Genomic DNA, 12067 nt, shown 5'->3' on the forward strand with positions numbered 1-12067 from the left:
ACAAGTTGATCTGTTGTGGGAAAACGCCAGAGGACTGGCATTCATAACAAGTGTTCTCTCCCAAATATTGATTTTTATTTGAAGATTGATATTGTCCTCACGTGCGTTCATCTTAACTTTCACTTTCCTCGTGTGGTTTTATTGAGTTTCGATCTCGTCCGCAGTCCGACATCCCCCTTGCAATATTGCCTCCGCTGTCATTCCTGCAGTCATCCTGATTGGAAGACTGTATGGTGGGTGGGAGGGGCTGCCAAGCACTCTTGCCATGTGATGGATGTGTTTTTGGGGTGTGAAAGCCACAAAGGTTTCAGTGAAGTGATTTAGTTTAATGACTCAGTGGCATTTTGGTGTGGGCCAAGGGAGGACGGGAGGGCAAATGCAGCCAAGGCTTCCATTATTGCCGTGTCGTGATCAGGCTGTGGGATTATTGAACACAGACACACACTACACACACACACACACCTCGTCTCATGATAAAATAGCCCGGTGGACAGCCATTGACGAACTGCTCTCCTACAATCCATTGAGCCCTGCACCTGCAAGTGGGACAGGCTTGAGGTACAATGCCTCGTGTCTCTGCCTCCTTTCATACTGAGCTATAGTTTCTTATTGTTCTCTCGCTCTTTAGCGAGCCCTGCTTGCTGACTAACTGCTGCAGTGGCTGCCAGACAGCACAGGCTGTCCCTTACTCAAGGGAGGGGGTAGGTGGACAAGGCTTTGCAGCTGGTTATGAAGGCCATTATTAGTCCATTCATCATGACGCTGGGGAAAAACTCAAAGCAACAATACTGAACAAAATTTGCTGGACAAATTTGGAATTCTATTCAAAGGAGTGTTTCAACATCAGCCCGTAGGCATGACTGTGAGTGCGAATGGTTGTTTGTTCCTATGTGCCCTGCGATTGGCTGGCAACCAGTTCAGGGTGTACCCCGCCTCCTGCCCGATGACAGCTGGGATAGGCTCCAGCACGCCCGCGACCCTAGTGAGGAGAAGCGGCTCAGAAAATGGATGGATGGATGGACTTCATTCAGTTCTTCAGCAATCTAAGGCCATGCTCCTCTCTACAAATGCTATTGTCTGCTACCAGTGAGAGACCTGTCAGCGTTGTAGTGAATTTGACGGAGTACGCTGGAAAAATGACCTTCTTATAACAAAAAAAATATTAAAGACAAGATGTCCCTAAAATAAGTGGGGAAAAAAATCTGCCAATGGAGCTAGTATGATTTGACTTCATCCATCCATCCATCCATTTTCTGTACCGCTTATCCTCACTTGGGTCGTGGGTGTACTGGGGCCTATCCCAGCTATCCTCAGGCGAGAGGCGGGGTACACCCTAAACTGGTCGCCAGCCAATCGCAGGGTACATATAAACAAACAACCATTCGCACTCACACTCACACCTACGGGCAATTTAGAGTCTTCAATTAACCTACCAGTCGTGTTTTTGGAATGTGGGAGGAAACCGGAGTACCCGGAGGAAATCCACACAGGCACGGGGAGAACATGCAACCTCCACACAGGCGAGGCCGGATTTGAACTTGGGACCTCAGAACTGTGAGGCAGATGTAGTAACCAGTGCCACCGAATTGATTTGATATAAATCTTAAAATTAGAACTTGAATTTTAAAACAATCTGTCTTGCTGAAAATTCTGGAAAAAATTCAAAACAGTCTTAAAATAAGCACAGTAATATGTTTTTACTAGAAATAAGATAAATTCATTTGGTAAGATTTTGAGTTTTTCCAGAGGCGGTAAAGGATTTCACAGAGTTGAGGTCAAGACTTGACAATATGTGACACTAACACCAAGTTCATGGAGCATGCATGTTTTGATCTTAGAGCACTTGTGGAAATATCAATGATTTCTAATATAAAATTGAATTTTGTGAAATCTTAGGTGAAGGACATTTAAGAAGTCCTTATTTAGGTCAGGTAACAACACATTAATGATGACCAGAGAGTGAATCATTCATAAGATGGACAGATAAATGGCGGGCAAAGTATGACCCTGCTCTGTTTTTTTAATCAAGTCCACAAGCATTTACATTATTAAAAGTCTTGTAATAATTGTTGCATTAATTAAATGCCTTTTTTCTAACATTGGTTGATCAAAATGTATTCATGTTTTATTTATTCCTTTATCTCACTATTGGTTATTTATTGTAAATTATACAAAAATATTGGTAACATTAACACATTTACGTGTTTATTATTAAATAAATGTTTTACATAAACCTTTGGACTTTTTTTTTTTTTTTTACCTCATCTACGAATGATCTTTACCATCTGTCCATCCATCTGTTTTCAATATAAAGTGTGGCCCTTGAGCACAAACGTTTGTACTGCTTTATATTATAAGCAGGTGTGTGCTGTTTTAATGTGCTGTAGGTCATATAATTGTTGAACCTCAGCTAACTACCGACTGTCTCCACCTTATTTTACCTCACCTCCCTTCTCAAACCCGTGTCACCCTTCTGCCATTCTGGTTGTGCATCATTCAGCATTCATACATTCAGAGAATTTCCATTGAGCTCCAAAGCTGATTAGCATTGAGCAGCAGTTTGCCTCACAGCCACAGATTCCTCTCCTCATTTCGCTTCAGCTTTACAAAAGCTATTTCTCCAGCTACACTGGCCAGACAATTTTTAACAACCAACTACACATTTTACTGTTTACCAGTAGTGTAATTTGTAAGTGCATGAAAGCTATTTACCCAGATTTAAAATTGGACAACCATTGGGGCATTAAGCTTCAGTGGTTTCACTATGTTATGCTCCATTTTCTAAAGCAATGCAGTAATCCCTCACTATACCGTGGTTCATTGATTGCAGATTTAGTGCATTGAAGATTATTATTATTTTGTTTTTTTAATGGTCAGTCTTGTGCAATTACTCACCTGCACATCTTTGATATGATATGATAGGCTAATTGATTTATAGGGTACTTGATTTAAATGTGGCAGCAGTGACTCAGTCTACTGGGCTCTTGTTCTGAGCAGAAAAAGAAACCTTACTGAGTACCTAAAAACACAAACCACTGTTAGAGTTTCAGGGAATTTTTTTTAATAAAAGATCAACCTTAGAACGACAATTAGCTAATGCATACACTCGTAACAATAGTGACATGAACAAATGCAAGTAAAGTGCAATGTTTAGCTTGATTTTCTACAACTACAGTACAGTAGTTTAAAACATCACTACAATTAAAATTGGGTAGCCGCAATGCTTTTTGCTGACTACATTGCCAGGACTGTGAGGCACGGTGCAAATGGTTAACCCAGGAAATCGCCTGTCCGCATGGGCTGTTGTTCACTTTTAAGCAGGCCTTTGCTTGTGTTGTGTAACTGGATGGCGACCTCAAGTGGACAAAAAAATACCTTTAAAGTGGAGTATGAAACTTATACATTTATATAGTATTATAATAAATAATGAGTCGCTACTTCACAAATTGAATGTACTGCGTGGGTTTTCTGGGAACCTGACCCTTGTGATAAATGAGGGTTTAGTGTACATACAGTACATAATGTCTTACTGGTCTCTCTGTCATGTGTTCTATAGGTCATGGAAGCAAAGGGGTGTTTGAGCTGCTGGCAGGCTGGAGGAGAACAAGGGAAAACCTGCCTTTTAAGGAGCGTGTCGCCGATGCATTTGCCGATGTGATGGTGTGCTACACGATGACCAGCTCGCTCTACATCATCACGTTTGGCATGGGAGCGAGCCCTTTCACCAATATTGAGTCAGTGAAGATTTTCTGCCAGAGCATGTGTGTCGCCATCTTGGTCAACTACTTCTACGTTTTCTCATTCTATGGCTCCTGCTTGGTGTTCGCTGGGCAACTGGAGCAAAACCGCTACCACAGTGTATTCTGCTGTAAAATTCCCTCCGTGGAGTACTTGGACCGCCAGCCCACTTGGTTTAAAACCATGATGAGTGATGGCCATGACCTCTCTACACACCATGACAGTGTCCCTTACCAGAACCACTTCATCCAGCACTTCCTGCGTGAACACTACACAGAGTGGATTACAAACACCTATGTCAAGCCCTTTGTGGTTATTCTCTATCTCATCTATGCTTCTTTCTCATTCATGGGATGTTTACAAATCAGTGACGGTTCAAACATTGTCAACCTTTTGGCGAGTAACTCTCCAAGTGTTTCATATGCACTGACTCAGCAGAAATACTTCAGCAACTACAGCCCTGTGATTGGGTTCTACATTTATGAGCCCATTGAGTATTGGAACTCGACAGTGCAAGAGCATTTGAAGACACTTAGTCACGGCTTCAACAAGATCTCTTGGATTGACAACTTTTTCCACTACCTTCGGGTGGTGAATGTGAGCGCATCGACCAAGAGTGACTTCATCAATATCCTCAAAGGCTCATTCCTGCGGAGCCCTGAGTACCAGCACTTCACAGAGGACATCATATTCTCCAAGAACCGTGATACCAATGAGTACGATATCATTGCCTCGCGCATGTATTTGGTGGCACGGACAACAGAAAAGAAGCGCGAGGAGGTGGTGGAACTTCTAGAGAAGCTTCGCCCACTGATGCTGATTAACAGTATCAAATTCATTGCTTTCAATCCCACATTTGTGTTCATGGACCGCTACAGTTCCTCTGTCATTTCTCCAATCCTGACCTCAGGCTTTAGTGTACTCACCATCCTTATTCTTACTTTCTTCCTTGTCATTAACCCCTTGGGGAACTTCTGGCTCATCCTCACAGTTACGTCAGTGGAGCTGGGCGTCTTAGGTTTGATGACTCTTTGGAATGTCGGTATGGACAGCATCTCAATCCTGTGCCTTATTTATACCCTAAACTTTGCCATGGATCACTGTGTACCACACCTATATACCTTTGTGCTGGCCACCGAGCACACAAGGACACAGTGCATCAAATTGGCACTGGAGGAGCACGGTGCGGCCATCCTGCAGAACACATCTTGCTTTGTGATTGGGATCATACCTTTAGTGTTTGTGCCTTCCAATCTGACCTACACACTGTTCAAGTGCTCGCTCCTCACAGCCGGCTGTACCGTGCTTCACTGCTTCATCATCCTGCCCGTCTTCCTCACCTTCTTCCCACCATCTAAAAAGAGACACAAGAAAAAGAAACGGGCCAAGCGGAAAGAAAGGGAGCGGGAAAGAGAGAGGGAACGAGAAAGGGAGGAGATCGAGTGCATAGACGTTCGAGAGAATCCTGATCATGTGACAAATGTCTGAGTAGTTTGTCGTTTTCGCAGTGAATGTTCGTTGGATTATATAATGTAATAAGACAACTCTCAAGATAAAGCGCAGTAAAGACGTCTGTCACCTGTGTGGTGAAGGGCTGCTTACCCCCGGCCAATAGCAACTAAGCGGCCCATAGTAGAGTGCAGTCCCATTGGACAACCTTTCAGTATATGTCCTGACAGTGTCTTTCATTGGTACCAACCACAGCATAATCATAGTTCTACTACTAGGTACAGTATATGTGAAACTAGGTTATCAGAACTGTACACAAATTATGAATATATAGTAGATTGCTCTATTGAAATATTTGTAAGTCGGACTTTATCTCCAGCGGCCCTTATCTACACGAGTGAGGCGCAAAGCAGTCTGCTAACCCAAGAAGGCGCAAACAGGCTAGAGGAAATGTAATCATTAAGAAGCTACCAATACATCAGGGGCGCTTCATCCATTGAAGAAAATGATACTGCGTTTCATACACAATGAGTGAAAAGGATTTGCATTCATTTGTTTGTGCATGTCAACGGATGACTTGTCTGTTTTGCATCAACTGAAAGGTTTGTGACCTCCATATGCTAACAACACCTAGCTTACAATAGCTAGACTTTACCAGAAAACCAAATCTCTTTCGCAACTTTTATTAACATCTTTTTCCCAATTGATTGGGCTTTGCCTACATAAAAGCAAAAATAATGTGGATTACATTGTTCTTTTTCCTCCCTCCAAATTGTAAATTTTAGTGGGAATTTTATGAGGAAAATATGGGATTTGGGAAGATTTCTAAGAAAACAAACCATCAAGCAAAAAGATCAGTATAAATGTGTGTTATGTTCTTCTCCACACTGTGACACTTGAACCTTCCATAAACTCAATCTGAGTTTAGTGCAAATCAGTCAAAACCTTCAGTTCTTAAGTGCCAAAACGGTGAGCAACCTGGCTTCAGTTTGGAGGTGGTACTACAGTTCACATCCGATAAGGCTGCAACTTACTTTTGCAGAACAACATTCCGAAGTTGCCCTTTTGCCAGGCCTCATCAAAATCTTATAAGTGAGGCATTGCAATTCTTGGATCAGATAGCTGGCAATTAGTATGTATGTTCGGGTCATCATTTAAAGGGGAAATACAAGCTTTCCCGTGCTGATAAAATGTAATGTCAAGAAACATTGTTACAACAGATTATTTCAGCACAAATTTATATTCTAAAACACATCAGATATAATGTTTTAGCTAGATGCAGTCATGCATGGATTCCATTACTTTTCTTTTATGTCACACGTTTTCCCAACAGAGTTGTTACAGAGTTCAGCCACAAAGTCCTCTTAAAAAAAAATATATATATATATATATGTGCACAGACATCGCATTGAATCACATAGTCATGCCTGTTAAGATGTTTGAATGAAAAACTAGGGCCTGACAACATTTTGCCCCTGGATAGAAAGTAAAAAAAAAAACAAAAAAAACAGGAAGTCAGACCAAAGAAGCGAAAACATTCAAAAGTATGAGCACAGTGGGGGCAAGTCTTTTATTTTTTGCTGAAGAATGCTTTGTTTGTCATCAAAAGATGAATATGAGACAAGACAGCAACCGTTATTTTTTTAGGTATTTACAGTTTTTGTTTTAATCCACCCATTTTCCATGCGAGCAAAAGTATAGGAACACGTAAAGTCATAAGATGGAGACTGAGGGTTGAGGCACATTCAGGAGGGGTGAGCATTAGAGCGGCCTCACCAGCTGCGAGTCTCCTCCGCGAAAGCCGGTTTGCAACACTTGAATGTTTTTCCTCCTCCCCGCGCTTGTTTTTTTGTTTTGTTTTTCTGGGAGGAATCGACAAGCGGAATCCTCCGGCAAGCAAACAAACAATTCCTAGGAATCAAATTACTGGGAATAGGGGGGAAGAAACGGTTTTTCAATTCCCATCCCTACTTGGTAGACCAGTTGTTTGTTTTCCAGGAAATTCTTAATGATTGCATTGGCTAACGGCAATGTTTTATGCAACTGCTCTGATTGATCTTCATTCTTTAAAAATCAGACAATGTGATTTTCTGGATTTTTTTTCTCATTTTGTCTCTCATAGGTTAGGTATACCTATGATGAAAATTACAGGCCTCTCTCACATGGAGAAAACACATGGAGACCACTGGGAACAAAATACAGTATAAAATTGCTCAATTGTAAAAGTGAGATTGCTTTTTGTTTGTTTGTTTGTTTGTTTTTGCTTGGATGTCCTCTCTGATTGGTAAATAAGATATATTATGAATAGTCTTCTAGTTTTTCAGAAAAGGGTCATTGCAAGACAAACTGTATTATTGCACATAAATCTTAGAAATAATACCCCGGATAATTGTCACATTTAAATCAAAAACAAGAAGTCTAATTAGTAGTATAAATTGGTGTTTGTGAGCGGGAAAACAGGTGTAATGCCATAAGAACAAAATATTTTTTTAAGGAAAAATAGTATAATATTTTGAGGATAAAATTAGAATGTTACAAGTCAATAAAAATGTAATATTGACAATGAACTCATAAAAAAGAGAGATTCCACTGCAGGAGCAGTTTGTCACTTGCTTGAAGATGAGGAATGTGGAGGGTTGTCTTAGGTTGGTTTAAGAAATACATAATTACTAGTGTTTTCCCACATCAATATTAGATTCTCATCTGTATCACAGTTTGTGTCCCAGTGAAAGAAAAATCTACACTCTACACTCTTTTTTGAGTTATTTATATCTTCAACTAGGATTTTTTGGAAGTAATATTAAAGAGGAACTAAATCAGAATCTTCATTATTTGCCAAGAATGTCAAAAACACACAAGAAATTTGTCCCCTGTAGTTGCACCTGCTCTCGATAATAGACAGCCATTTTGACAATGAATACTTTTGAGACATAAAATCATCAAAACACACTGTTACTTAGCCTCTAGCAGTATAATAGCAAGAGGGAAGAGGTCTGCTGGTTTTAGTTTGCATTGATCGATAGCGCCTACCTGAGGAAAGGAGCCGGAACAGCTGGTGACCAGGATGTAGAGGGTCCAAGAGGATTTTGCATGCTCTTGTCTTAGTTCTGGCATCGTGCAAGTCCTCAAGGGTGGGTAGGGGGGCCACCAACGATTTTTCCGGCAGTCCCGATTCTCCGTTGGACCAAACCAGATTGTGTTGGATGATAACACAGGACTGATTCGATGACTGCTGTCTACAACTGCCTCAGCAGCTCCTGTGGCAGGCCGTGCTTTCTCAGAAGCCGCAGGAAGTACATCTTCTGCTGGGCCTTTTTGAGGATGGAGTTGAGGACTTCAGGTCCTTAGAGACTGCAATTCCCAGGAACTTGAAGGTGCCCCCAATTTTTTTTGTAACAATATGTTGTATGTGTCAACACTCGTCTGAACATGGCATCCTCATTGATATTACGTTGGTGGAATAAGAATTAAACCCAAACTTGTTCAAATGTTGTTCAAACTATCATGTCATCAACCTTTTAAGTTATGCTAGTTATCGTCGCATACATTGGTAGTGTACCTGTTTTCCGGGATTGTTTACGTAATGTTTACAACGCAAACAGTTGTGACGTTAATTTCAGTCGACAGCAGATGGCGAATTGCTAAACATGCAAACATGACAGCCCCCTGAAATGGATGTAAATTGATGACTTAATTCTCATTCTATGAACATGATATTAATCAGAATACCATGTTTAGACTTTTGGGGGCACAGACATTCTTGAAAAATATTATTTTTGTTTAGTATCCCTTTAATATCTCTCAAGGGAGACTGACAAATATACGCTCACGTTAGAAATACAAAAATTTCTGGTGAAATTATGCCATTATTCTCACAGTCTAATAACCATTTGTTTTGAAAATTCAGACATTATAATAATATCGGCACTTTTTAATTTCCTTATAAAATCAAGATTTACTCTTGCAATAATGGTCATATTTGAATTAAAACTTCTCACTTTCTCAACATTATGGATTTATACTTGTAATTAGATTTTTTTCCTTATTTTTGATATCATAATTTTATCTTGTTATTCTTTCCCTTTTCAATATTCACGGCAAATTCTTTCAGTTCAATTCTTTCTTTCCTAAGAAACAAGCTTCTGGTCACAGGCCCCCATAGACAGCACTTTTTCAATGACATCGTTCAATGAGATCGGAGGCTTGTCAGTGCATAGTTTCAGGTTCGTCACGAAGGAGCTTTCCTTGCAGTGTCGATGACAAACTGAATGGTTCACACACAGACAGTCATCTGCGTGTGGGTGTGTGAGAATGTGTGTCTTGCAGAACGATTGCACAGGTCATGACGGATCAACGTTGCACAGGACTGTGTGAACTTTGTGACGGTATAGAAAGTTGTGTGCGAATTTGAACAACTATCGGTTTCTAGTTACAAATGACAGCTCAGCTATGGAAAAAGTTCTTCTGACAAGTCATTGTCGAAGTCTCACTTCTACATGTCATCAATCAGACTTTGCCCTACTTAGAAAAGAGCAGTAGCAGCAGTTGAACAGCAGGTGATGGACGAGGTGTCACATACGTATAGCAAGAAGGCATGAAGTGTTAAAAGGGGGAAGGCGACAAATTGACTATGTTTGCATGGCACTGCATTGTATGTATGCATGTATGGAACTTGGTTTATATTCTTTGCAAAATCTTCTGACGTATGTTTGTTCTTTCGATGCATATTCTGTAACACCATGAGCTGCGAAAATAAGAAAATGACTCATGTATGAGCCTAAAGAAGATCCAGAGGATATTCCAAGTGTAAAATAAATGTACAATACTATTTTGTATATTTTCTAAGAAAATATATAATATAGAAGGATTTTTCTTGACAAGATTTTCTTAAAAAAAAATGGAAATGGGAAAAACTTGAACACAGTAGACCAGTAATAAACAGTGGGAATGTTACCAGTATACATCTTATTCCTTGCACAGTGCACTGTAAATGTTGTTCATTCACATTTAAATGGGACACAGTGGCCAACATTTTCTTTGCTTGTCTTGACTCCTCCTTGTCCTCTATGTGGGCTCATTTTCACATCTAAGGGAATTACGGTACAGTACATACATGCATATGGATTGATATGGTACAGAAATGCCCAAACTGACACCATCCAATTAATTGTCTCGCAGTTTGGCAGCAGTGCTAACCAGTGTGCACCAGGAGTTGCTGTCTTGCGACAGCGAATCTCGTGTCTGTGCTGATCTTTACATTTACATTTTTCTGATTTCCCTTTTCAGGCGCTCCTTTGTTCACACCAGGCTGGACATACAACACATCGAGGTTACAGACAATGCACGGACGTACTTACTGTATTTCATTGGACGGTTTTATATTGAATGAGGTGTTATTGGTTATTGGTGTGTTATAAATATTGACTGTAGTTATGAATTTGCGCATATGTTTGCCTCGCTAATACAGATGCTGCACAACAGTTCGCTCAGCGACAAGTGTGAACACACGATGAAGAATAAAGACACAGATTAGCTTGACATGAACTACTCTTCGTACCTGGTTAAATTGAGAATATCATCACTAGTCTTTAACTACCTACCGTAGTTATACAGCTGCACAGTATTTGCAAAACATAAGGCAATACAATTATGAAAACTGAATTTTGCTCTTTTGTTTACAGTATTTATCTCTTATTAGCACACAGGGAGGAACAGTGATGACTTACATTCATCAAGGACAGACGGGAATTAACCACATTCATCAAGTGCTTTACACAGATGTAAAACAACTTCAGAATAAAGTAATATTCATCCAAATATTTGAAATATAACAAGGTGTCTCGTTCCGTATATAGGTTACTGTATACTCCAGTGGCAGGCGGTACATTTTATAGAAACTTAAATGCACACTTAGTTATTCCTCTTACTAGTCTGACAGTTATGAAGTGTCGGTTTGTCAATGTCGATGTTCGATGTCCGCTTCAGATGGAGGGAAAGTCAGTATTCACTTCCAGGTGGAAGCTGGCTCGGTTGGCTGTATTGAACTGGAAAAGGTCTAAAGGCGCATATTAAAAATGAAAAAGGACAAAATCCAGTGGTTGGACGTTAAACTGCAGCGTTAATGCGGCAAAATTAGCTAACCAAAGGATGGAAAACATCTGATAAACGATTTACCGGTATCTTAAATTCACCGTCCTTCGCTGTCAAAACCCTTTGTGACTTTTACTTTCGACAATAATGTTTTTTAAATACAAATCGGACATTTTGCATCAACAGAATAATTGTTTTTGAGGAAATAAAGCATAACTTTTGAAAAATACAAGGAATAACTAAGCTTTATTCAACATAATGAGTGTTCCATTGTTATATTAAGAACAGAATAAATTGGCAGAATCAGATTGCAATTGGTACAAGTGCAAGCCTGTAAATATTCTCATTCAGGTCATTTAATTCTCAGGGCATTGAATCGATCGCAACTGGACTGTTCTGTCTGCCTTAGAAAAAGTTTTGCCTCTCATCCGAGCAGGCTTCATCAGTTCATGCAACAAGGGTTAGTTACGACGCACTAGCCAATGTTTGTGTGGAAATCTCAACTATTTATGCTCCAAGTTGGAACTACATAACACCACATACACAGAAAAGCATTCTGATGTGTGTGGTCAAGTGCAGTGAGGAATGCACAGATACATTGGGGAAACCAAGAAACCACTGCGCAGACGCATGGCACAACACAGATGGGCAAGACTCAGCTGTCAATCTGCACCGCCAAGAGAAATGACTTTCTTTTGAGGATTAATATGTGCATATACTGGACAGGGAAGACGAATGGTTCGAAAGTGGAGTGAGAAAGGATCTACACAAAGGTGGAAAAAACATCGTT

The 12067-nt window shown here is 40.2% G+C and overlaps 1 protein-coding gene across 1 annotated transcript in view; it reads left to right on the forward strand.

Moving 5' to 3' along the window:
• Positions 1–11598, forward strand: part of ptchd4 (patched domain containing 4) — a 38262-nt gene extending 26664 nt beyond the window's left edge. The window contains exon 3 of the mRNA XM_061754770.1: positions 3557–11598. Within this exon, the coding sequence (XP_061610754.1) occupies positions 3557–5226 (1670 nt within the window). The 3' untranslated portion in view covers positions 5227–11598. The remainder of the gene's footprint in view (positions 1–3556) is intronic.
• The last annotated feature ends 469 nt before the right edge of the window (positions 11599–12067 follow it).

The sequence above is a fragment of the Phyllopteryx taeniolatus genome, chromosome 18 (assembly GCF_024500385.1).
Source record: "Phyllopteryx taeniolatus isolate TA_2022b chromosome 18, UOR_Ptae_1.2, whole genome shotgun sequence".
Classification (NCBI taxonomy): domain Eukaryota; kingdom Metazoa; phylum Chordata; class Actinopteri; order Syngnathiformes; family Syngnathidae; genus Phyllopteryx; species Phyllopteryx taeniolatus.